Source organism: Takifugu rubripes, chromosome 22, assembly GCF_901000725.2.
Source record: "Takifugu rubripes chromosome 22, fTakRub1.2, whole genome shotgun sequence".
In the NCBI taxonomy this organism is placed as follows: Eukaryota; Metazoa; Chordata; class Actinopteri; order Tetraodontiformes; family Tetraodontidae; genus Takifugu; species Takifugu rubripes.
The window spans coordinates 11997049-12021510 of NC_042306.1; the positions used below are offsets into that span (position 1 = coordinate 11997049).

At 50.8% G+C, this 24462-nt stretch overlaps 4 protein-coding genes across 6 annotated transcripts; 2 read left to right on the forward strand and 2 right to left on the reverse strand.

Moving 5' to 3' along the window:
* The first annotated feature begins 36 nt into the window (after nucleotides 1-36).
* Nucleotides 37-2090, forward strand: ahsg2 (alpha-2-HS-glycoprotein 2). The gene is made up of 7 exons (XM_003975798.3): nucleotides 37-302; nucleotides 498-608; nucleotides 687-768; nucleotides 848-1002; nucleotides 1087-1179; nucleotides 1263-1334; nucleotides 1416-2090. The coding sequence occupies exons 1-7, from the start codon at nucleotides 105-107 to the stop codon at nucleotides 1788-1790; spliced, it is 1086 nt and encodes a 361-aa protein (XP_003975847.2). The 5' UTR covers nucleotides 37-104; the 3' UTR covers nucleotides 1791-2090.
* A 294-nt stretch (nucleotides 2091-2384) lies between these two features.
* LOC105418150 (adhesive plaque matrix protein-like) lies at nucleotides 2385-6027 on the reverse strand. The gene is made up of 8 exons (XM_011616625.2): nucleotides 5640-6027; nucleotides 5396-5569; nucleotides 5193-5314; nucleotides 4960-5119; nucleotides 4771-4886; nucleotides 2681-4709; nucleotides 2511-2608; nucleotides 2385-2453 (listed from the first exon to the last, which is right to left on the reverse strand). Exons 1-8 carry the CDS (start codon nucleotides 5887-5889, stop codon nucleotides 2448-2450), a joined length of 2955 nt encoding a protein of 984 aa, XP_011614927.2. The 5' UTR covers nucleotides 5890-6027; the 3' UTR covers nucleotides 2385-2447.
* A 370-nt stretch (nucleotides 6028-6397) lies between these two features.
* LOC101067638 (profilin-2-like) lies at nucleotides 6398-9901 on the reverse strand. 2 transcript variants are annotated; one of them, XM_011616624.2, is made up of 3 exons: nucleotides 9408-9901; nucleotides 8231-8423; nucleotides 6398-7576 (listed from the first exon to the last, which is right to left on the reverse strand). In XM_011616624.2, the coding sequence occupies exons 1-3, from the start codon at nucleotides 9534-9536 to the stop codon at nucleotides 7479-7481; spliced, it is 420 nt and encodes a 139-aa protein (XP_011614926.2). In that variant the 5' UTR covers nucleotides 9537-9901; the 3' UTR covers nucleotides 6398-7478. The 2 variants fall into 2 exon arrangements, with proteins under 2 accessions (XP_011614926.2, XP_003975808.1); XM_003975759.3 differs by having other exon boundaries at nucleotides 6398-7851; nucleotides 9408-9866.
* A 1172-nt stretch (nucleotides 9902-11073) lies between these two features.
* Nucleotides 11074-23983, forward strand: LOC101076449 (TSC22 domain family protein 2-like). 2 transcript variants are annotated; one of them, XM_029830513.1, is made up of 4 exons: nucleotides 11074-13519; nucleotides 19004-19078; nucleotides 22998-23049; nucleotides 23128-23983. In XM_029830513.1, exons 1-4 carry the CDS (start codon nucleotides 11751-11753, stop codon nucleotides 23446-23448), a joined length of 2217 nt encoding a protein of 738 aa, XP_029686373.1. In that variant the 5' UTR covers nucleotides 11074-11750; the 3' UTR covers nucleotides 23449-23983. The 2 variants fall into 2 exon arrangements, with proteins under 2 accessions (XP_029686373.1, XP_011614925.2); XM_011616623.2 differs by lacking the exon at nucleotides 19004-19078.
* Nucleotides 23984-24462: the final 479 nt, after the last annotated feature.

The window sequence follows — 24462 nt, forward strand, 5'->3', positions numbered from 1 at the left end:
CGTTTGAAGTGCAAGATATATAAACGTTTGCCTGCATGAATTTGCCTCTGTCGAGTCCTCTCTGCTTTTCTCTGAAACTTCTTGATTGCTCATCATCTTCAGGCATGAATCTTCTGAGTGTCTCTGTGGTCCTGGTGGTGCTGGTGGGAGCCTGGGCCCAAATCAAAGTCACGCGGCCCCTGTGCGACTCTGCCGAGGCAGAGGAGGCTGCTCTGGCCGCACAGGATTACCTCAACGGCCAGCACACTCACGGCTACAAGTACACCCTGAACAGGATCGAGGACATCAAGGTCATGGCTATGGTGCGTCAGTAGGTCCTTTTCTAGTTCAAGGTGAAGGTAGCAGATTAGGATGACTAAATAACAAAATGTGCCAACTGATTGTCCCTTTTTTGTTAGCCAGGCAGGATGCTGTAAAAAGCAAACATTTGCACAAAAATCAGCTAAAGCAACGTTGAATACTACGGTCCGCTTTTAATTTCCACGTTTGTCACGTAGCCTGATGGAAACAGCACCTACGTGCTGGAGGTGGACCTGCTGGAGACAGACTGCCACGTGTTGGACCCCACGCCACTCGCCAACTGCACAGTCCGACCTAAAATGATGACGGTGAGACTACATTTACATTGCATAGGATAGAAAAACAGGACAAACCGTCCAGGGTGACTGAAATTTGTGTCCCGTCAGTCGGTTGAAGGGGACTGCGACGTTGTGATGAAGAAAGTGGGCGGAGCTTTTACTGTTACAGCGTTCAAGTGTAAAACAGAAGGTAAGACCGTCGCGTCACATCCTAAGACCCGAGCACGGCCGCACAGGTGTGAAGTGCACGTGTCTGTACTGTCTGGCAGAATCGACGGAGGACCTGTGTCTTGGCTGTCCCGTTCTCCTGCCTCTGAATGACACCACAGCTCTGAGCTTTGTTCGAGAGACTCTGGTGACCGTCAACAACAGGACCAAGAACATCACCTACTCCCTCCTGGAAGTTGGACGGATGTCGTCACAGGTCAGCCTCAGACTCACTTGCTCGGTGTGAGTTTCTACTCACATTTCTGCCGTCGCCTCATCGACAGCTGTATTGATGTTTCAGGTCGTGTCTGGGGGGCCGACCTACATTGCAGAATATATCATTACTGAGGCTAATTGCACGGAGACCTGCTCCCCGCTTCTTGATGCCAGTGCTGTAAGCATAAAAGAAATACACACGACTACATTTTCCTGAGCGAATTTTGAAAATGCTGATAAATCTGATCGGGTCTTTCTTAGGCTCGCGGCATCTGTTATGCTAAAGGGAAAGAAGGGGCTCACACAGTGGACTGCAAGATGTTCCCAGTTCAGGTAAAATGCTGCATCAAACTTCTTCAGACATTTGTAAAAGCAGATGTTTAAGCATTTATTTTCCTGATGTGCACTTTCCAGATGCCTGCCGCAGATTCCAACACCACTGTGGCAGCTGCCTCACCACCCCATGTCCACGCCCACGCCCATGCCCACCCCCACCACCATGGTTTCAGACACCACAAACTCACTGCCCTCCACAACCCCCACCTAAGCGGCCTTCTGTCCTCCGAATCATCAGAATCAGGTGAAGTGGCACCAACTGCCGCTGCGGTCGATGGCACCCCAGGCCCGGCCACTGACAGCTCAGCAGCCTCAGCTGCCAACAGCGCAGTGACCCCAGAGGCTGATGCCCCCGCCCCCATCGTGAAGAGGGATGCACCTGTCGAACCCGTGTTGGAGGCAAACCCCGTTCTTCTGGTGCCACTTTGCCCAGGAAGAGTCAGACACTTCTGAGTGTTTGGATTTCAGACTTTTCCCTCCCCCGAACTACACTGAACAGTCTAGATTAAAATCACTTTCAGTGGGTGACCCACACAGGAGCTAATCATTCCAAAGCAACTGTAAAATATAACATTTGTATTTGAATAAAAGTTGGATCAAGAAAACTAAAGTTTCCACTGCACACAAAAGCCCACTCTGAGGCTTTTACTCATACGCAAAGTGAATGATTAACCTTCTCTAGTAGACTTTGAATAAACGGGATCGATTTAGTTCTTCCAGGGATTGCAAAATAAAGTTTGCCCAATATGTTGACCGACGCCATCATTTTGAACCCACTCACAATAAGATCGTACTTAACAGCTGCAATCATGAACATTTCCACAAGTCTTCTGAATTTATAGTCAACGCTTCTGAGGGGGTATTAAGGGGCCACAGGTGATCCAAGGGTCAATGTTCAGAAAGTACTAGTTAGTAAAGCAGAATAAGGAGCACAGATTCAACTAGGACATTTTATCTTAACAGCTGAAGCACAGCGACATTGAAGCTGGTTGGATAAAATGTCCTTGAGACTAAACTAAAGTCATTTGGTTATAAATAAAACTACCATACATTTCAATCTTTTATTTTAATGACACTCAATTCTGTTTCCAACTTCCTTCCCATGATGCATCAGTCCTGAAAAAGATGTAGTTTAGTTTAAAAAGAAAAAGGTTCAGACAATAACTGGTGTACCTTTGCTTTCTGCTCAACTGGAGAGACCCACTGCCGAGAGGCCTTTTGCAGAGCGTGAGGCCGAATAGTTCGTTTGGATATGGTTCTCGTCCAGAAATCTTTAAAAAGTGTAAGGTTTAAATAAGCTGTTCATGAGTTAAGTACAGGATAATAGTATCAACCAAACTTACTTGGAAAGGAAGCATGCGTTCCTTTCCTCTGTCGAGTGGGTTCAGCGTTTTCATTTGAGGGTTTTAAATCCTCAGGACTCTTGTCGCTATGACCCTGATCCGTTCCGAGATGAGCAGGGCGTCTCAAGTCCAAGGGAGACTCGAACCGGTGAGGCACCTTACCAGGTGGGCCATGTTGCAGCTGGATGTAACCATTGGATTCAGAACTAGCATTCACCTGCCGATCACGTTTATTATTCGAGCGGTTCACAGTTGGAGATCTGGGGAGTGCCGAGATGTTTTTAGTGGGCACATGAGCATCTTGAAGCACGTCGTAACGAGCCCAAGGTTTGGCAGAGAGCGGTTTGGGTTTCCGCATTGCCTCCTGCTGCTGTGGCTTCGGATGATAAAAATGAGACACCGATTCAGAATTCGTGTTCCCAGGGGATGACTGATATTGTTCTTTTAAACGCTGCAACATATACGGGTGAAGTTGGGCAATTGGATTTACTGGTTCTTGTCCTGAATCCTGGCCGGCAGACAATGGCGAGTACGACCAGTATTGACTGACTTCTCGGGGGTCCAAATAGGCATAAGCTTGCTCCGGACTCAAAGAAAGGCTTTCCAGTATTGCAGTAAGACTGCCATCTGGTGGTTGGAAATATAGCTGCTTTTCACTTTCAGGTGGAGATGACGTTGGAGGGTCAGGAGTTAAAGTAGGTTCATTTGGTTTTTGAGGAGCTGGAGGCCTCGAGTCACCTTCAAAAACAGGTACAGCAACCAAGGGGGCAAAGGGCAGACCTGTGTAGATTGGAGGCACAGCTCCGCTGCCAGGTCCCACAGGAAGAATGTGATGGTGATGTTGATGAAAAGCAATTTGTGGACAACAGTTGCCAAAGCCAGATGGACAGGCGCAATATAAAGATGGCATACTAAGGGAGCTTTGTAGTCCAACTACACCACCACTGTTGGGCTGTAGAACAGAAGGCTCCTCAGGGTTCTGCCCAACAGGGGGTGGATGGTAATATCCATAAAGGTACTGAGAAACTTGACCATTATTTTCAACAGGTTTCCCTGGGGGAGACTGTGGAAGGTAAGGCTTCTGTACTTGTGTTGGCTTTTCAGTTGTTGGGGGCCATGTTGTAGGGTTTAGAGTTGGCTTCTTATCATTTTGATCAGGGTATAAAGGATAATATATGGGTTTCCAGTATTCCTCACTAGGTGGCATACCAGGTTTTTGAGAATGCTGGGGGTATGAGGGGTACACATTTGGGTTTAGTTGACCTGGCCAGACTCCAGGCCACTGAACAGGTTTTCCCCCTTCCGGTTGGTTTTCAGGGTGTGATGAGTAAGATGATGTGTTTACTTTACCTGAGGGGGCTTCAGGCTGCTGAAAAGCAGGTTTTTCACCTGGCTGAAGGTGACATGCAGGGTTGACCCCAGGTTTTTGTTCTAGACAAGGGGGGTATGTGGGGTAGACCATTGGGTACCATGGACCCTGAGGAGTACCAGGCTTCTGAACAGCTGGTTTTGGTTCTGGCCAAGGGGGGTATGTGGGGTAGACCATTGGGTACCCTGGACCCTGAGGAGTACCAGGCTTCTGAATAGCTGGTTTTTGTTCTGGCCAGGGGGGGTATGTGGGGTAGACCATTGGGTACCCTGGACCCTGAGGAGTACCAGGCTTCTGAACAGCTGGTTTTTGTTCTGGCCAGGGGGGGTATGTGGGGTAGACCATTGGGTACCCTGGACCCTGAGGAGTACCAGGCTTCTGAACAGCTGGTTTTGGTTCTGGCCAAGGGGGGTATGTGGGGTAGACCATTGGGTACCCTGGACCCTGAGGAGTACCAGGCTTCTGAACAGCTGGTTTTGGTTCTGGCCAAGGGGGGTATGTGGGGTAGACCATTGGGTACCCTGGACCCTGAGGAGTACCAGGCTTCTGTTCTGGCAGAGAGAAGATTTCACCTGTCCATTCAGGTTGACCTTCTGACATTAATGGACAGGAAATTATACTCTTTCCATCTCCAAACAGTTCCAATTTGTACATTCCATCCTGGAACAGAAAAATGTTTATAACTGGCCACAGTTGTATAATCTGCAAACTTGCGCCTTACCTTTTTCTGCAGGCAGAATCTGTAGTCCACAGAGACAACCACACCCTCAGAATGTTCGACTATGCCGAACCCACATCGCTGTGAAGCAGTCATCAGCTGCTCCCAGTCACCGCTCACTGCGATCCATCAGACACTTAAATCCCCCCACAGAAGATTCTCCAGTTTACATCAGAACTTTTTTAAACTTACCATTTACTTTAATGTCTGAAAGGGGCCAGTCCATTTTCACAACCATGCCCTCAGCATAACAGGCAACCATGGGAGGGTTGGATAAACATGGTCTGACCTGTGGACACAACATCTTCACCGGCACCCCCAACCAGAGCATGGACAGGACATAGTTGTCCTCCTAAAACCAGCGATAAAAGTACAAGTTGCAGGATCCAAGTGGAGCAACAAACAAAAAGAGTCATTTGTCCCACCTCCTGGTTGACAAAACAACCATCATAAGGTGCAACCATAACCAAATCCCGACGTGTTGACTTGGTGGTGTAACCACAGCTCGACGGCAACTTGGATATAGGCAGTGGTGACAGTTGACTTCCTGGTTGATAAGTTGATAAATATAAAAAAGGAGACTACAAGCAGACCCAATTAAGAACCCCAAAAGAGAAGCCATACATACCCCTGTCAATCAGGAACAGAGATCCTGATGTGGCAGGAGAGTTTTGGACTTCAAGCTTCATGGAACCTGCCAAACATTCCACCTTGGGTTCCATTTTCATGATCTGTTCCATGGTGACATCGTTTGGCCTCTGCTGAAATAACTTAGGACCCCTTTGAGGCGGTTGCATCCACCCTTTTGAGAATGTATTTAATTAAGATACACAAAGGCCTTGTTAAATCCATGAAACGTAAATGTCACATACTCATGTCTGCCTGGTATCCTGCATCAGCAGCAGGTAACCGCCGCCTCTTGGATCCTTTAAACGTAAAAGAGTTTTGCCCGATCACAAGTCTTCCATGGTGTGTGTGATGATCAGCCACTTGTTCTTGGTCAACCTTCAAGTTCTCCCTCGAGTCTTCTTCAGATTTCAGGTTTTCCAGTCGCCCGCAGCTCCCAGCAACAATGAAAAGCAGCGCCACGTATAAAACTCTATCGCTCCCATTACGCGCCATTAGAACGAAGAAAAAGCGCCACGCTGGCAAGTTGCCTCAGCAGTAAGCAACAGTGGTTGAAGACTTTCTCTGAGAAGGCAGCGTTGGGGTTTGGCCTGAGCTTTAGTTTGGATGTCTGATTGAGGCAGCTGGGACACCTGAAGGCAACAGCTGTCATCAGTTCTGCACTCCAGGACGGGTGGAGGTGAAAATGAGGCCTCTGATTAGGTGATTTCCACTCCAGGAACCATCAACCTCTGCAGAAAAGTAGCTTTTAATGACCGGAATATGCAGAATTGTTGAGGAGGGTTTGGGTATTTTAATCTTATGGGTCGACGTGATCAGTTTTAATCCTAGAGATTAAATCTGGGTGTCAAAGTGAACTCAGTCTGAATGCAATGTAACGTAAATGATCTGATGTTCAGGATTATTTCAGGGATTAACCATCATTTTAGGAGCCACCTCTGCATTTATGAGGAAATAAACCCACTCAAAAAAAAGAAAAGAAAAGAAAACAAAGTGTTGCAAATTCATTTTCTGCCGTTTAATTCTGTACATATTCCACAAAGTCTGGAGATGATCGATGACAAAATATCTTCTTTTTTTTGGAGGGGGGGGGTGCCGTCAAGTTTACTGGTTGCCGGGGCAGCAGCTAAAAGTCCAACTCGGTTAGTATCAACAGATCAGATTTTATGGCACAGGATACATGTTATTGTCAGAAAACTTTCACAAGACAACTTACAAATGTTCTTACTCCAACCAACACCAATGTTTAGTGTACAAGACATTTTTTTTAATATACTTCTAAGTACCATACTATGAATACACCTCTGATGAAAGCACAAGGCAAAGAATTCCAAAGTGTGGAGTCCAACAGTCAACATGTATTCAATTCTGGAGTGAAACAACATTTGTTGGTTAATGACGTGACGTTAGCGATGGAGCGTTTAGTGTTCAAACTCTAGGAAGCGGTTAGATGATTTACAGGCGACGCCGGCAATCATCAGACCAGTTAGAAAACATTATTCCTCTTGTCCGGAGGGAGATCCGACACCGCCGATCCACGGCTCAGGGTGGGGGGGGTGGGGTGGGGCGGGCGTCCAGGTATGACTGCGCGTTATGGAGGGCGAGACTGATGAGAAGGTCGTCTGGGGCCGGATTATTAGAGCATGCATTCATCTTTTAAGCGCCGCCATGCTGACCGAGGAGGGACAAAAGCCGTCTTTCTATGCAAACTGTCGCCACGATTACATGTGTACTTCCCCTGGGAGTGCGGCGCACAGTAAAATGCGAGGCAAATCGGAATCCGTGTCACTTTTTTTTTTTTTTTATTGGATTTTGCCAGCTTCTTCTTAAACACTTCCATGAACATGCTATTGCTGGAGTGCCAAAAACATGAGAAGTACAATGTTAAAGTGGGGAAGGTTTTCAATTTAATTATACATATCTATTAAAAAAAAAAAAAAAAAACAGGAGGGGGAGGGGGCTGTGTATAAAAGTAGACTGGGGAGGAAGTGAACATGGTAAGCCATCTAATCCTGGACGTAGTGTCAACACAATGCAGTGAGGAGGAGGAGCGCTGCTAAGTTGATGGAGCGGTGGAGAGGTTCTTAATATCCAGACTTCCTCAGGTAATCAGCCATTAAATGTGTTTTCTTGTTAAGACATCTACCCTGGACCGCCTCCTTTCCCATGACAAAAACCAATACTGAAGCACACAAGGGAAAAAAAAAAATAAGAGAAATGAACACACTCGAAGAGTCGACCCCCCCCCCCCCCCCCCCCCAACAGGAGGAAGGGGGGGGGAGCAAAGGTGACACAGTAGCTCTTCTATTTCTCTTCTTTTTTTTGTCCCTCAAATTTTTAATCTAAGAGCTTGGGAACATTAAAAGCCTGAATCCCTCAAGTATTTGGCCATTGAGAAAGCCTTCTTATTCAATCCGCCTCCGTGGACCCCTTCTTTGCCCATTACAAGAACCAAAACTGCAAGAGAAAAGATGGGGGGGGGGGGGGGGGAGTGACAATTAAAGTGAGAAAGTAGAGGAAGAGCATTGCAAGCAAGACATGAACAGAAAGGCAGCAGCCAGAGGTTTCCCTGCAACTGCCAGTGTTGCTGACCTGGTACCAGGTCCAAACCCATCACTGACTGGGTTCATTTACAGCGCTGCGAGAAGCCGTTTAGACGACAGAAGCACTGGCACGTAAGGTCGAAGAGGAGCAGAGATGCTTAAAAAGGAGTTTCAAAATAGGAAAGAGAATCTGAGCCCCCCCCCCCCCAACTAATTTACTGTCTTGTTGCTGACTCGTGTCAGTCGGAGCAACGGTTCCCTGATGCACGATTGTTCCGGACCTACACAATTACCTTTCCCGGCCTTCCCCACAGAGATGTTGTACGTGGGCTCTCCTCCTTGGCTCTTTGTCCTGATGTCCATTGTCCAGTCGCCGTCGTCATGGAGGCTGTCTCTGAGGACTGAACACTTCTTTGAGCCCAAAGTAAGACCGCTGGTGTAAAAGGTCTCCCTGTCCTTACCGACCACCACGTCAATTTCTTGACACTGCAAGAAAGAAACCAGATTTTAATAATAATATAAGCCAAAAACGAAGGTAAAAATCACTTGCTATTGCACATCATTCTCTCTTTGTTGGATTAATTAGCCTCTTGCATTAATTAATCAATATTTGAATCAACTTCACGCTGACTTTCTGCAGCAGTTTCCTTAGAAAGTTTGGATTTCCTTCCAGTTATCCGAAAATTTCCCCCTTCTGTCACGCAGGCCGAATAATGATTAACATAATCTACAGATTAACGACTGAGACGGTGAAGCCACACGGAGCCCCGCCGTCACAGAACCGGGTTCGTCTCACAAACGAACCGTGTGAATGCAAATGTGACACCTGCGAATCTATAGAGACGCAACCACCAGTTCCCTTTGGAGGCAGTCTGCAGAGGTGGTGAGGTGACGTCGGAGGCACATCTCAGCCCTTTCATGAATTAAACAGAACACTGTCAATGTGGAGGCTTGTGTGTGTTTGTTTGTTTGTTGAAAAAAAATAATCTGCAGCTACAACACCGGCGTCCCTGATCTGGAATTCTGTGCCAATGATTCCAAACCACAGGTAGCCGGTGAGGCAGCGGCTTAACGTTAGCTTATGGAAGCGGCCGTGCACACAAAAGCATGCACGTTATTCCGACGCAGACCCCCGTCTACTCACTGGATTCAAAAGGAGCCTTAAAAATTTGACCTGAAAATGCCGCAACGGCTGTGCGACCCGTCGGTGCGCCGGGTCTCCGCGGTGCGTGCGCACTAAATGGAGCCTCTTTCTGAGGCGCACGAGGTCTAATCCCGCAATGTTTCCTTAGCAGGCTGCAGGCCACTGGGACTAGCTAGCCTGAGAAGCTAGCCCAGCCTCGTTAGCGCACCGGCTATCATCCATACCCATTATTCAACCTGCGGAGCGTCGGCGCCGCTGAAAGTGACAACATGCTCAAACCGAACCGGCGTGTGTCACCCACCCCGGGGCGGCTTTTGCCCCCTTACCGTGATATTATTGAAAGTACCACCGGCATGTGCTGCCCAAACATATTTGGCGTCCGTGTACCCAACAATGGCGCTATCCTGACAGCTGCCATCGGCCATCAGATTGTCCACGTAGCTCTGCCAAGACATGCCGACGAACAGGGCGTTTTGGAGGGTTTAAAAAAAAAAAATACCGAAGCTCCGGAGGCGAGGTCGCCCGACGAGAGACACACGAGGCGGCGGGGAGAATTTAGAGTCTCCAATGGGAGCCACACTTCGACGCTGACCAACGTCAAGGCTGGGGCAGCGATGCGGCGGCTGGGTGTAGTCCCGAGCAGATCACTCCGCACAATGAGCTCCCGGCGCTTTTATGGCAGCGGGCGGCGGGATAAAGGAGCAGATCCGCCGGGAGGCTCCGTCTGAGGGCGCGGCGCCCTGCAGCCCAACACGGACGGTCAAATACCACCCGGCTGGCTTTCTTAGCACACCTTTCATTCAGTTAATTTCGCCCCCATGCTGAATAGACGCTGGGATTGTCACGTTTTGTGGCAGACGCACCCGTCTGCGGTTTAAAGGGAGATGCCTCAGGTGGGGAGCAAAATTGGACTTTGTCTTGGGTAAAAGTGGGTTGACGATCGGAGTGCATACATTAAAAAGCAACTGAGGAAAAAGAAACAATTGCCTGATCAGATTTTTAAATTGGGATGTTCAGAATTGTAGCTGCAGTAACCCTGGTCTGCTGGAAGGGGGCGCTGTGGTCCATTGGTTTCAAGGAACAACAACGCCATTCTTTAAAAAAAATTAAAAATTATAATTTACGTTGCGTCCTGTATTTTTATGGATGTGAGAGATTAAGATCAAAATAGTTTGCAAAGTGAATTAAAAACGGTTAAAAGAAAACGATACAGACGTTCAATGCATTTGGTATGTAGGGTATGTCTTAGCCTTTAGAAAAACTGTCAATTTGTTTGAATTGAGCTTTTCTTGATTAAACTTGTTTCATCCATAATGATTTTTATGGGGGGAGTTAAAGTCAGAAATCACATTTTGTGAATGCGATATATTCATTTCTGACCACCAGGGGCAGTTCGCACTGCGTTTGTGGATTTGTGATTTTCTTAAAGATATAAAATCTTATAAATTGGGCATTTACTTGTTTGTTTGTTTGTTTGTTTGTTTGTTTGTTTTAAATGAGAGAGTTAATCGCTATTCTACAAATGCATATAGTTTAATTTCGTGGATAGATCTTAGTTGTATGCTGCCGCTGGATACACAGAATGTACTTAATGCATATATATACAATAGGCTGTGTATTTTCAATCAAATGAGCTCTACTATTGTCACACAACATTGCCATTTATCGAATAATGACCAACATTATATCATTGTGATTAATATTCCCTTACGAGCATATCCAAGAAGCAACAGGAACAACTACTGTCATTAAAAATGCGTTTAAAATTAATTGACTGTATAAGTTAAGAACACGTCTCTCATTCTCAGTTAAAAACCAAGTGTAGAAAAGAAAAGGGACTAAAAATATAATTTGGATCGAATCTTATAGCCGCGTGTAATTACCATATGCGGTGTTAGTTCTATTTTCCTACAGCCTTGAAGGCAGCATGATGGGGAATTCACGAACGCGTCTTACGTAAACGTCCTTACGTAAAGCAGTTACCCACGATGCAACGCGGTTAGGATACAACATAGCCATCTTGTCAAGAGTAGCTGAGTGAGGGAGGTAACTGCGGGCGTTGTAAAGAGTCGAGTTTATACGTTATAACGTGGAATTTAAGAGGATTTTCTTTCCATCGACCGCAAAGTGAGTCTCACCACCGAGTGACCACCCAGTGGTGAAAGGAGCGGTTACGAAAAAAAGTGTTTTGGGGAATATGTCTCCCGTATACTTGTTCCGACGTAGGGGGAGTGTGCTGCAGCCAGTTGGCTTGACTTGCTAGCTAGCTCCGTGAGTGGAGGGCTGTGGGCCCTCCTCAGCCTAAAGTAGCTCGTGTTGCTGGGCAACACACTCTGCGACACCGGCCGCTTGACAACTGCACGACCGGGACTTTTTTAGGCCAGTCCCGACTGCACGAAGCCTGGATCGAGTATCGTACCGGCTGCTGGTGCTGTCTGAAGTCGCCCCGCCGGACAAGACGAGGGTCGCATTGCGTTATGAGCTCATGAGACGCAACAGGAGACCGAGAGAGGAAGAGGGATGACGTAGATTCATCTCGATATCAGGTAGATCTAAGGAGTAATATAAATGCAGGTGTCCTGTTTAATATAATCTGAGCTTTGCGAAGCTCTTTCCTTACCGTCGGAGGATAAACATAGCCATAAGGGACTTTGAAATCGGCTCTCAACATGTCGAAAATGCCGGCAAAGAAAAAGAGCTGTTTCCAGATCACAAGTGTGACTCAGGCCCAGGTGGCGGCTATAGGTGCCGCCGATGACACCGAGAGTCTGGAGGATCCAGACGAGTCTCGGGCCGAAGACGTGTCGTCGGAAATATACGACATGTCCCGACCCGAGTACGACCCGACATGTGACAGAAGTTCATCCGAAGAAGCCCTGAACAATGTCGGGGAGCAAGAGGCAATCAGTGTTTTGGCACCATCGCACATACCTCAACCCAGTCAAGTCTCTGCGCTGACGAGCAGCCCTGTTGGTGAGTTCAGAAAGGTCGGGGCGCCTGGCTCGGCTCAAGGGATTGGCATTCCACCCGGTTCATCCCTTCTTGCCCAAGCTGGAGCCGCGCAGCAGCAGCAGTTTCCTCCAGCAGCCAGCGCTGGGACGGCCGGTGGGTCAGTGAACACAATCCAGCCCGCTACGGTGACGAGTACTGCTCCCGCCGCCACCACCACGGCGAGCTGCACTTCGAGGTTCAGGGTCATTAAGCTCGATCACGGCATCGGAGAACCTTTTCGGAGAGGCAGGTGGACGTGCACCGAGTTTTATGAGAAAGACTCTGAGGGATCTGCTGTAAGTAGGACTGCAGACAACACCAGGCACGCTGGTGCCACAGTGGATCCTGCTGCGGACGGTGGGATCGGGCCTCCAGGAGGATCCGTGGTTACCCCGTCACATCATTCAGGTCAGGGCTTTGGCTCTGGGACAGATGCTTCCCTCTCATCACCCCGGATGCATTTAATAGACACAGTTCATCAACCCAACAGCACCCGAGCGCAGGGCGTAAGCGGGTTGACCACACCGAGTGCTTTCTCCAGCAGCAAGCCTGCAGCTGTCTCAGCTCAGCCAGCAGTGGGGAGTGCCCAGGCTTCCGCCCCCCACGGTGTGTTACCTGCTGGACAAAACGACCTTTCGCAATCTGGCGTTCATATACAAAAGTCTCCCATCATGCCCCCTTCAGTGCCGTCTATGACGTACCCTCTCCAGCCTCAGCAGCAGCAACTTCCTGTTAGCCACCACCTGAGCAGCCAGTCGGATTACTATCAGCAGCAGCCAGGGCTCGCCATCGGCCAGGTCCAGCCGGCGTCCGGCCTCTCTGCGGGACTACAGTCCGTGGGACAAGGACACGCTTCGGGCCTATCGTCTGCTTCTGGAGGAGCTCCTGATGTTGTGGGTGCAGGAGGAGCGGGATCGGTAATGTTTGGACAACCAGCTCCTGGCCTCATACAGCAGCAGCCCGGAACTGTCGGAGGCATCGGGGGCTCTTCATTGACTGGTTCCTCCACCGTCCCGCAGCAGAGCGGGGGTCAGTACGCGGCCACTGGACAGCCTCAACCTCATAGTCTCCACTCTTCATCAGCCAGTGGGCAAAACGTGCCTGCCATCGCAGTGAGCGCCAGTGCTTCCACCACTGTGCCCACTGTTGTGCCCAGTGCCTCCAGTGCAGTCATGCCAAACGTGACGGCCTCCAGTTTGCCTCCGGGTCATCAGCCCCACAGCAAGCCCGCGCCGGCTTTAGGATCACAGGGCCTCCCGGCTGTAGGATTTGGACACGTGGAAGGTAGCGACGGGGCGAAGTCCGAGGGTCTCGTCAATGCACAGTCCCCCGTCGTGTCCGGGAAGGAGGCGCTGAAGCCCCTCATGCCCGAGAGCCTGCAGCTGACCACCCCGACCGTCAACAGCCTCTTTGGAATCCAAATACCAGTCGATGGAGACGTGGACAGGTAAACAGTTCTAAATCCCACTTTCACGTCTCGGAGGATTCTTTAATCCTTCCAGCACCACTCGATATGAACAGGTTGAATACACGAAGGGTGTGTGTGCGTGCGTGTGTGTGTGAGGCCTGACTGCTACCGAGGCCGGTGAATGGCGGCATGGGTCTTACAGATGGGGGCGCGGAGGGAGGAGTGCAGGAAAGGAAGTGAGAAGTGGCGCGCAGGAAGGAAATATCATTTTTGTTGTTATTCATTACAACTGAGAAATAAAGGGAAACGTATGAAAACGGAGCAGCAGAACACACACAGTTCCTGGGCTCTTGGCTTGTTAGCGAGGGTATTTCAGCGTGTGGGTGTGTGCGAGTGTGTTTCTGCAGCTCTGGCGTCCAACCTGATTTCCTCTCGCCGGTATCGTCACCCGCGAGTGTAGCGGCGGCGCAGACGGCCTGAGGTGACAAGTACGCTCGAACCTACCTCGTTTTTTTTTTTAAATCTCGTTTTCTTGGCATCGTTGCGTAGCTGTAATAGTTTGTGGGTGGGGTCAGAAGCTGCGTGGCTACTCAGGTGTTCTGGATTACGTTAATTAAGCCAGGGGCTAAACCTCCGGAAAAACTTTTAACATTCCAGAATATAAACGCTATTGGACGTGCGGTGGTTTAGCCTTTAGCGCTGCCTTTTTACAAAGAACCCACCAATTATCGGGGATTACTCTAAACACTGAAGGTTTAAATCCTGTGAGTTAGCGCCTCTGCCTTTTCTTTCCCTCTCGGGGTCGTATATTTAGATGTTTTCGACTCGGGTTGCCGCGGTCACATGCGGAGGGCGCCGCTTTTGCCTCAGTGCGTCGACCTGAGACGCGTCATCCGTGCGTTTGGAGTTTTGCCGGAGCGGCGCCGCTCCGTAGAGACGCACACTCGCCCCTCAGGCTTCGACTCCCAGGCTGATAAGAGCGGGTGTCTCTTGCAACAGTCAGGTCCTATCAGACGCCGAGCAGTAGTGTTTCCACTGTGTCCCTATTCTGTCGATAAGAGACCTTGCAGCAGGGTGTACACCCCCCCCCCCCCCCCCCCCCCCCCAGCTGCACTTGTCTTGCTTTTTTTCTGTCAAACAATGCAAAATTACCGCTCTCTCTATTTAAGGCCTTTGGACATTGTTAGACACCCCCGGTGTGCAGCCGGGCCTGAACCCAGCCCCTGAAATAGATGTGGGCATTTGGAAATCACCACCCCGAGCTGGTGTTGACTGGTGTTTTTGGCTTTTGAAGCGGGCTTTCTATATCTGTTACTGGTGTGGTTGGTTCTTTCTAACTACAGTGATGCAAAACAAGGTTCTGATTACAGCGGATGTGACATTTTAACTACCTTTTGTTATATTTTCATGCTTTTGGAGTGGCCATCTGGGTCTTAGGACCCAGCACCATTAATATAAACACACAGCATTCTCCTGCGTTCCGAGCGCGTCCACGGAAGCACGCGCCAGCGTTGACCTCTGGCAGGTCACGATGTTGCCCTTCAGTGCTGGCGGGGTTGGGATTAACCACACGGCCTCCATCATGTGAGAGGATCACTCTGAGGTTCAGCCCCACCGGTCCGTCTCTGCCGAGCTCTCTTCCTCCTCGGTGATTAAGCGGACCTGAGAAAAGCCCCGAGCCCCCGGGGGTGTCTTCAGCTTCTGTGACATGCAGGAATATCATCAGTTTTCCCCAGAGTAGCAGCCGTCTCTCGGTTTCCCTTCTGCACGGTTGCTAACCGAGCTGGTTGCTAACCGAGCATCTGCTTTTTCTGTCAAAGCCGGTAAACTATGAAATGATGTCATGCTCCTGTCGTTAGCGTGTTTGGTTTTTTTGGCTCTCCTGCCAAACCTGCTTCTGTTTAAAGGGATGATGTATGCCCCCCCCCCCCCCCCGCCTGCCACACTCTCCCCCGTGACTGTGGTTTATTGTCCGAAAGCAAACGAATGATTTAATCCACATTTTAGCTCCTCCACCCTGGTGCCACCGCTAACGCCGCTGCGTAAACAGGATAAACCCGAGCTGTCGTTATATCAACAGGACTTATTTACATGATCAAATCGTGCCCCCCCCCCCACCACCCCTATAATTGGAGACATTTGCACATCTTGCACAAGCTCAGTTTGGCACTTTGGTGATGTTTGCCTGCCTCCGCCCCGAACCTTTGCCTGCCAGTGATTAAGCCAGAAATCCCCGGAGGTGCAGATTGAAGATGTTTTACGCTGCCTAATGTTTCCCACATGGCTTCATCATCCGGAGGTGTGTGAATACGTGCATCTGTATGGTTGACAGTCCTATAATATTTACATAAAATCTGTCCCCATGGTGGGGGAGGAGGAGGAGGCTGCCCTGCAGAATAGTGGGCTGGTTCCACCTCCGTGAATGGGGGGATTGTGTCCGTGGATCAGGGGGTGTGTCTTTAAAAGGGGGCGTGTCTTGCTCAAACACATGTATCCCAGAAGAGTTGAGCAACACAAATTCTGTAGAACTTAACCCTTCTCATCCCTGTGCTGAAGTGTATGGGTCACCACTAGCTGCCCCGTTGCTGGATCCTGTTTTCAATCAGACTGGGTGTCTTTATCGATGATGTAATGAGTGATCCTCCTCTCCTACCACCTCCTCTTTCTAAACCCTAACTCCCATCATCCTCTCTCGCTGTAGCCTGGTGGCTACTTTCAAACGGAGGCGAGTTTTGAGGGCCCATCAGAACTCTCTGTATGTAAGTGGGCGCAGGCACGCCGTGATTCCCAGTCGCAGAACCCCGTCACCAGTCCAAGGTTTTAATGGCTTCTTCAGCGGAGAAATGAAGATAAGCTCGGCTGTGGATCTTATCTTGTTTTTGGAAAATTGTTCTCAAGTGGCTTGAAGCAGAACGGAGGGGAAAGTTTAGCAAACCCGAGCGGTAGGGCCGGGCTCTGTGGGTTCAAATCCGTACCCGAATCATTGGGCAGAACGGTGGGATACAGAATAATTCAGGATTGTATACCAAGAGGAAGGTAATTAAAAGACATGAATAAAACACAGTAACACTTACAGCACATTTTACAGCCCTGCACCTGTAGACACCACAGTTGAGATTCTCTGAACCGGCTCCTTTGGTTTTCTCTGCACAAGCGCCGCTCAGTCTCAAATATAATCACGGTCCTGATATTTTGATACTGTAAACAGCGCCTGCCTGCAGCCCCGATGCGGCCCGTAAGAAAGCGGCTTGTGTGCAAGCACCCTGGAAAGCTGGATTATTTTGGGGCGCTGCAGGTCAGGGTTAACAAGACGGTCTGTGTCCCTGCGGCCGCGACGTGGATGAAGTTCTGCAAGGTCCTGACACGCGTCTGTGTGTTGGTGTTCTGGTGGCAGCTCCTCTGTAATCACGCTGTGGCCCAGAGGCATCACTGGAACCAGTGCTCATGGGAAGAAACGTCCTGCACCAGGAATTTAAATGGCTTTGACCTACTTCTGATCTGTGGGGATGGGTGGATGGATGATGGATGGATGGATGGGTGGATGATGGATGGATGGATGGGTGGGTGGGTGGGTGGATGGATGGATGATGGGGGATGAATGGATGGATGAATGATGGATGGGTGGATGGATGGATGGGTGGGTGGATGGATGGATGGGTGGGTGGATGGATGGATGGGTGGGTGGATGGATGATGGGGGATGATGGATGGGTGGGTGGATGGATGGATGGATGATGGATGGGCGGATGATGGATGGATGGGTGGATGATGGATGGATGGATGGATGACGGATGGGTGGGTGGATGGATGAATGATGGATGGGTAATGGATAGATGGATGGATCGATGATGGGTGGGTGGATGGATGATGGATGGGTGGGTGGATGATTGATGGATGGATGATGGGTGGGTGGGTGGATGATTGATGGATGGATGATGGATGGATGGATGATGGGTGGATGAGTGGATGATGAGTGGATGGATGGATGGGTGGATGAGTGGATGGATGGATGGATGATGGATGGATGGATGGATGGATGATGGGTGGATGATTGATGGATGGATGGATGATGGGTGGATGATTGATGGGTGGATGGAGGGATGATGGGTGGGCGTGTCCCTTTCCCTGGACCAGCAGGGGGCCGGGTCAGCAGCCTTCTGCCCCCATGAAACCACCTCTGCTCGGTCTGGAGACGCCTCGGTGTCGACAGTCGTCACATCCGTATGAAATCGTAGAGCGGGAGCAGGAAACCTGATCCAAGTCCGACCCGATCCGCCCAACGGCCCCATGTCGAGCTTCAGTAACACGCGTGACTCCAGCCGCCGGGAAGTTCATGGGTCCATCGGCTCGTACCCCAGCACGCGTGGACCTGTTTCTGCCTCCGGCTAGCTGGTGTTTTTAGCAGGGAGGAGTGGAAACGTGGCTGTTTGTCGCCCCTTGTCTGTCTGTTTCCCTTACGTTTTACGCCGCGTTGACCAGGAAATCGGCGTTTTCGCCTCCCTTAGAGAGCGAAACGGCTGGTGACAAGGCAGCGGTTCATGGAGGGATATGGACATGTTATACTTCAGCGTGACAAAGACGCCATTGAGGGCGGAGAGCGATGACTCCTCGCTCATGAACGGCCCCCTGTGCGCCAAGTCATATGACCCGGCCGAGTTTAGCCGGTAGCTGGCCTCAACCGAGCGCTCGGCTTCAGCCGTGGAAAAAGTCGGGCGTGCGCGCCTGCCGGGCGTGTGCACGTTGGGAGGTTTTTCCTGCAGAGTGAAATGAAGCCGAGGCCGAGGAGGAGGCCTGCGAGAGTGTTTAGTCATGAGGTAATGAGACGCGGAGAGATTGTGCCAGTGATTTCTAGGAAAGGGGCTGGCCCGCTATAAAATTCACACACATGCTGTAAATCAACTCTTCGTTCCAGGCGCGCGTGCACGGGCTCGCGGCTGTTTGCTCTTCGTGAGCCGGTGCAGAAGAGAAGCTTTAAGAGAGCAACAGTGAGGGATTAAATAAGCCTGCGTTCAGAGGTGTGTGACAGTATGTGTGTGTGTGTGTAGGGTCATGGGGGGGGTTCCTCCTGTTACTGGCCAACAAACTGGCTGCTGTTTGACCTCCGTGTTGACCCGGGTCAGCGTTCACATCCACACCTACAGACTGTATAAAGGGCCGCGTAAAGACCGTGACTGACGGCCACTATAGAGGACCCGAGCGGCCCGAGGGAGCTCCTGAAGTTTACGAAGCAGTAACGACCTTTGCACACGCATTCCTGAGGTAAAACGCCCTGCTCCGGGCTCCTCCACCTCTTTAAAGATATGACGTTTGTTTGTTTGTTTGTTTTGTTTTTGCTGCCGCAGCGAGACCGAGCCGAGGAGGCTTTGGGGCGGCAGCAGGAGCTTTAATTAGCGTTAGCGTTAGCGTTAGCCGCGCAGGCACACGTGACGAGGCAGCTGACGGACGACGAATAAGCGAATAACTTGCTCCCCCAGTTTCAACTCTGCATCTCTGTCTCCTCTCTCCTCCTGAACGTGGTTGACAGGAACCCCTCCAAGGCGTTCTACCGGGCCTTCCAGTCTGGCAGCAGGTTAAGGGACTCAAAGGCCCACGCTGATAGGTACGGGACCGGACCGGACCGGAGTGCGGTGTCACAGATTCACGTGCATGTTGGATAACAAAGCCTGGCAGTTTTCTCTGACACTCTCGTCTAACAAAGGCTGGTTTGCTTTGTTGTTTTCACACGATTGGTGACGTTTGAAGGGCGACCTGCACAGAGTCGCGGCCGCCTGCATGTTCCTGTGTTTCAAATGCCCCCGGTTTCTTTACGTTGCTCCCCGTGTGGAATTAATACAGCAGAAAAAAACCCTCTGGCTTTGATCAGTGAGACATCAAAGGGGCTGCAGACCGGAGCATGTTATCTGCTGCACGCTATTCTTTTCCAGCCCAGCGTTGCCCCGCTGATAGGTGTCAGTCACATGACCGCAGCGGCCAGAAACGGGAGTCTGTGGTCGGGGTGAGGGGCCGCCAAGCTTGGGTGGCGTCGTTCTCCGCTCGCCCGGCGTGTTCGGGCCACGGAGGGCGGTAAACGAGGGTTGGGGGCTGGGAACGTGACTCTGGATGCAGATGCTGCTCTTTCACACATCTGCTCGTGCTCGTGAAAACACTTTCTCAACACCAGTCAGGTGACGCTCGCGATGGCGGCACGGCGTTGCGCAACCTGCTGTTTTTAGCCGAGCATTGAAAAGAGAAAAGAGAAAGCAGCAGCGCTTCGTTATTCCGACTGTAGGGCGACAGAAAAATGATGAGTCGAACGTTCAGAGTAAAGGAAGAACAAGAACCTTTATCTGAGCGACAGGAAATGAGACCGGTTTTAGAGAAATGTACAGCTGGCACACACACACACACACACACACACACACACACACAGAGCGTCTCTATATGTTTGTTTCCTCAGCTGACTGGTTTATAGATGCAGAACTGCTGCAGAAGTGTTATTTCCTCTCTAAACCTCCCCTCCTCTCATGTTTCACTCTTACTTTTTTTTTTTTTTTAACTCCTATTTTTGGGCCGGCCGACTCCGCCGTCAGTTTTCGGTGCCGTTTTGGGTTTTGAATAAGTGACAGAAGAGGTTGTGAAACTGAAATTCTCACATTTTTTTGGGAAGGGGGAAGCTTTTTCTGTCAGCAGAAGCTCGTTCAAGAACACAACCTGCAGTGTTACTTTAACTTTTATGTTCTAAAGCTGATTGGACAAAAGTCGATGGGGTGAAAGCTGCAGCCGCCCTCCTCGTGGATCAATACGCCGTCAGATGGAGATGGACGTCAATTTTTTGTGTGTGCCTTATCAATCTGAGGATCTGAGTTGATCATAAACCACCGTCTCTTGAACGCACCTTTAACCCTGACACTCTCCATCTTCTCTCTGAAGGAGTTTTGATGTTTCTGCTGTGTGTGTGTGTGTGTGTGTGTGTGTGTGTGTGTGTGTGTGTGTGTGTGTGTGTGTGAGAGAGTGAGAGAGATCAAGCTTGTCAATTGCACCTTGTTAGCACTGGGACGGGTGGAGTGAGTGGATGAACAAATACAGCGAAGGAGCTTCCGGCTCTTCGGCTCGCTCACCTGTCGCCCCCGGGCGGCGCTCCTGGAGCTCCAGCAGTGGCCTCGAGGTGCGGCGGCGCTCCTGGAGGCCAGGAATGCCAACATTGTGCTGTTGAGAGGAGCCGGGCGTGAGCGTAAAGCTCTAATGGACTTTATATTGACATTCCTGGTTTTACGGCCAGCGTCGTATGGAGAAAAGCCAAACTCTCCCCAGAGCTCGTAAACGTCTGTGCGCTGAAGTTTACAGAGGGAGTTAGCGTAATCAGATCCAGATCCAGGTCCAACCCCCATTAGCATTCAGCTCACCCCCCCCCACCTCCAGCCCTGTGGGTCCTGACCTCAGTCCTCCTTGTTTCAGTAGTTAATGCGTTTGCTCTGATAAAGCAGAGGTGGCCAACAGAGGCTGGGGGGGGGGGGGGGGGCAGGTTCTTCAGGGCGGTTACCTCCCGCTAACCCACAGCATCGCGGCTAAAGAAGGAGCCTCCGCCGCCTCCACGCTGGTGCCGGTCCGTCACATGTCTCACTCCCAGCACACACGGGGGTTTCAGGCCTTTTTCCTGTTATTCTCTCTCTGTTCATCTCTCCGCTTCCACCGGCGCCGGCTCGAGGAACCTCAGGAGAACCTTTTTTTTTTTTTTTTTTTCTTTTTCCAGCAGAGTCATAAAAAAGACAATATGGTCGTCGCCCTGGCGAAAACAGAGCTGGGGCGTTGCGATGGCCAGAGTTCTGCGTGTTTCAGGCGCGCTGACATTTGCAGTGGTTTTCTGAGGAGGTGCGTGTCCCCCCCCCACCTCCTCAAGCAGGACGTTTCAGGAGGTGACCACGCCGTCTCCGCCCACTTTACCCCTTTATTGCCTGTTCATCCCTCCACCTCTTGGACAGGCGTCGTTGCGCTCACACCTTACGTTCCCCTTTTCCTGCAGAATCCTCCAGAGGAAGTTGGATCAAACCTCGGTGCTTCCCCGTGTTGGAAACGTGACCCAGTCCCCCCACGCGTGTTACCGAATCCACTTTTATTTCCCCCCCCCCCCCCTTACTGCTAAGCGTGTCCAGGAAGAACACGCTGTGCAGCACTACGCTGGGACACGGTGTCTCTTTTCCCCAAACAAAGGGTGCAGCTGCGGGTCCGACCCGGCTCCGTGCTTAATCTGGCCGGTTTCCTCCAGGCACCGGCCCGTCAAAGACTCCTGTCGGGAGGCCGCCTCGTCTAAATTAAACCCACATTGAGAGCGCCGTGGCGATGGCCTGGGTCGCCGCCATTTTCATTTACGATGGCTGGTTATGTAACAAACCCCGGGGGGCGTTATATATATGCTGAAATATACTCTCCCCCCCCCCCACGTGATGAAGCATGTCTGGGAACACGCGTGTGCCTGCATGTGTGTCACAGTCTGTATGTGAGCTTGGATGCAGACTGTAGGCGGACACACACACGTACACAGGGGTGGTGTGTGTTGGGGTAAAGAACACACTGTCCTGGGGGGGGATTTGTAGTCAACCCGAGGTTCTTCCGCGGGCGTCACTGGGACAGATGTGCAGCAGCGCCCTCTGGTGGCCGGAGTAGTAACCTGCGCACTGTTCCACATACGAAAGTTCTTGTTTTCCCACCGGATTTATAGCTGATAAAAAGTAGCATCGTTTTCACATTGTTGATTGTTTGACCACTTGATTGTTGTCTATCAAACACGTGGCCGTGTACTCAGGGAGGTCGGTGGCGTTTTACTCATGCTGGTTATTATTTATCTCTATATTTTGATACGATTGATCACATCTGCTGTGTCAGGAGTGACGGGCAGTTTGCACCCGGCAGGGGGCGGCGGGGGCAGCCGCTATCGGACCCGACCCTCCGCCCCCTTTCAGCACCTCCGTCTTCTCCGCCCTTTGGTTCATGTTTCACCGAACTAAATGTGGTCAGAGCGCCGCTGGTGTCTCTCTTGGCTCCTCCGCTCTCACTCGCCCCCCCACCGATGTAGCGGCGGCAGCGGTCGGTGCCATGCCGTGTACGTTCTCCTACAGACCCGCGTGCTGCGGCTGCCGCCGCCGCCACGGGGAACCGGAGCGGGACGCTCCGGGCCCGCTGCTGTCAGGCCGGACACGGCTCAGGTAAAGGTTGTGGGCCGCTGGCGTTGGGGTGAGGAGAGGTCATCGGTGATTATTTTGGGATAAAGCAGAAGCTTTAGTCAATAAGATTTGGTAATAAGATGGCGCCACACTGGGGGCGGTGGGATGGATCCAGACGGGCCGATCTGTTTAAAATACTGGGTTGTTGCCGATGATTTGACGCCCGTGCTGACGGCTGTGACCTACATCCAGCCTCAAGCATCTGATCAGAGCAGCGACGAGGGTCATTTTATACGGCCACAGGTGCACCGCGACAACTGGTCGAGGGTTTTCCTTTCCGTCTCCATGTCACTTCTCACCACGGTTCCTCTCCTTCCACAGGGCCTCAGGAACTAATGTGGCTGCCATTGACAATAAGATCGAGCAGGCGATGGTGAGTAAACCCCGTCTCTAAGTCCTGTCTTGCGGCGCCTCCTTCGCCCCCTTTTACGCCTCCTCTTCCTGTCCTCAGGACCTGGTGAAGAGCCATCTGATGTACGCGGTGCGCGAGGAGGTGGAGGTCCTGAAGGAGCAGATCAAGGAGCTGTTTGAGAGGAACTCGGTGCTGGAGCGGGAGAACGCCGTGCTGAAGTCTCTGGCCAACAGCGAGCAGCTGTCTCAGCTGCCATCCCAGTCGGCGTCCGGCCCCGGCTGCTCCCCGCCCCAGCAAGGACTCAGCCAGCCGCCCCAGCAGCCGGCGCCGCCCCAGGCCCAGCACCACCCCAAGCCCCCCCAGCCGGCCCAGACTCAGCCCGACCCCGGGCAGCAGCCGCCCAGCGTCACCTCCGCTTGAACGTCGCGTAAGGCAGAAACAAACGTGCATCCTCTCTACGACTTATTACAATCAGTGTATGTGAAATTTAAAAACAACAAAAAAAAAAAAAACACAACAAAAAAACCCAAAACTCTTCGTCACCAGCTTGACCACGAGGTCCAGCGCTTGTGTGTGTCCGAGTGCGTCAGCAATCCGAGCGCGACTGTGAAGCGCGTGCGCATCCATGCTGTGGGCCTTCGCCAGTGTTAATGCAATCATCATGGTAAAACGTGCGTGTGTGTCCGTGCGTGTCGGGATGTCAGCGCGGGTCCGAGCCCAAGACGCCGCGCGGAGAGGCGGAGCCAACCTCAAACAAGGGATTAAATGGAAACGAAACGCCCCCGTAAAAAATTAAGGAGAGATTATTTTTATAACGAGCCGAGAAAGGGTCTTTGAACGCCACACTGCTGCCGTCGCTCTGTCCAACCTTCCCATCCATCTACTGCTGAGTGTTTATTTATTGCAGGGCTGCTATTTTCAGAAAAGAACCATTTCCACAAGCTCCAAAAATCAACAATTGCCCAGTGATTTATTTCCTCTTTCATTTACAGGACACCACGTTTTAAAACCTTAAGTTTCAACACAAATCAGACAAACACTAAATTGACAGCAGTTCCACGACGACCCCAAACGAATGTACGTGTGTAAAGTGTTAAAAACCCGACGTGAACGTCGCAGAAGCCCTCAAAGATTGAAGTCAATTCGTGCTGCCAAGCTGTGAAATCGAATTCAACCCACTTTGGAACCAAAGATGCAAAAGCTGTGTAAATCTCTCCTTTTTGACATGCACACATTTATTCTTTGTTACTCGCTCCTACACAGAATTTGTTGCCATTCTGCATGATCTGTAACCTTTGAACCACTTTCTGACCTCATTTTTATTCAGCACTTGTATTGTAAAGAGTCTGTGAACAGTGTAAACGGGGGGGAGGGGGGGCAGGGGGGGGTCGCACAGCAGAGTCGGCAGAGAGGAAAATAACCCTAGTGTTACCG

Coding starts and splice junctions, on each gene's coding strand:
- ahsg2 (XM_003975798.3), top strand. CDS start 105: ATGAATCTTCTGAGTGTCTCTGTGGTCCTGGTGGTGCTGGTGGGAGCC. Junction 609..686: donor TCCGACCTAAAATGATGACG/GTGAGACTACAT, acceptor GTGTCCCGTCAG/TCGGTTGAAGGGGACTGCGA. Junction 769..847: donor GTTCAAGTGTAAAACAGAAG/GTAAGACCGTCG, acceptor ACTGTCTGGCAG/AATCGACGGAGGACCTGTGT.
- LOC105418150 (XM_011616625.2), bottom strand. CDS start 5,889: ATGGCGCGTAATGGGAGCGATAGAGTTTTATACGTGGCGCTGCTTTTC. Junction 5,315..5,395: donor TCTGTTCCTGATTGACAGGG/GTATGTATGGCT, acceptor CTTATCAACCAG/GAAGTCAACTGTCACCACTG. Junction 2,609..2,680: donor AACGCATGCTTCCTTTCCAA/GTAAGTTTGGTT, acceptor CACTTTTTAAAG/ATTTCTGGACGAGAACCATA.
- LOC101067638 (XM_011616624.2), bottom strand. CDS start 9,536: ATGTCTTGGCAGAGCTACGTGGACAATCTGATGGCCGATGGCAGCTGT. Junction 8,424..9,407: donor GTACTTTCAATAATATCACG/GTAAGGGGGCAA, acceptor TCTTTCTTGCAG/TGTCAAGAAATTGACGTGGT. Junction 7,577..8,230: donor TGTGGGGAAGGCCGGGAAAG/GTAATTGTGTAG, acceptor TGTGTGCTTCAG/TATTGGTTTTTGTCATGGGA.
- LOC101076449 (XM_029830513.1), top strand. CDS start 11,751: ATGTCGAAAATGCCGGCAAAGAAAAAGAGCTGTTTCCAGATCACAAGT. Junction 13,520..19,003: donor GTCGATGGAGACGTGGACAG/GTAAACAGTTCT, acceptor CGTGGTTGACAG/GAACCCCTCCAAGGCGTTCT. Junction 23,050..23,127: donor ATAAGATCGAGCAGGCGATG/GTGAGTAAACCC, acceptor TCCTGTCCTCAG/GACCTGGTGAAGAGCCATCT.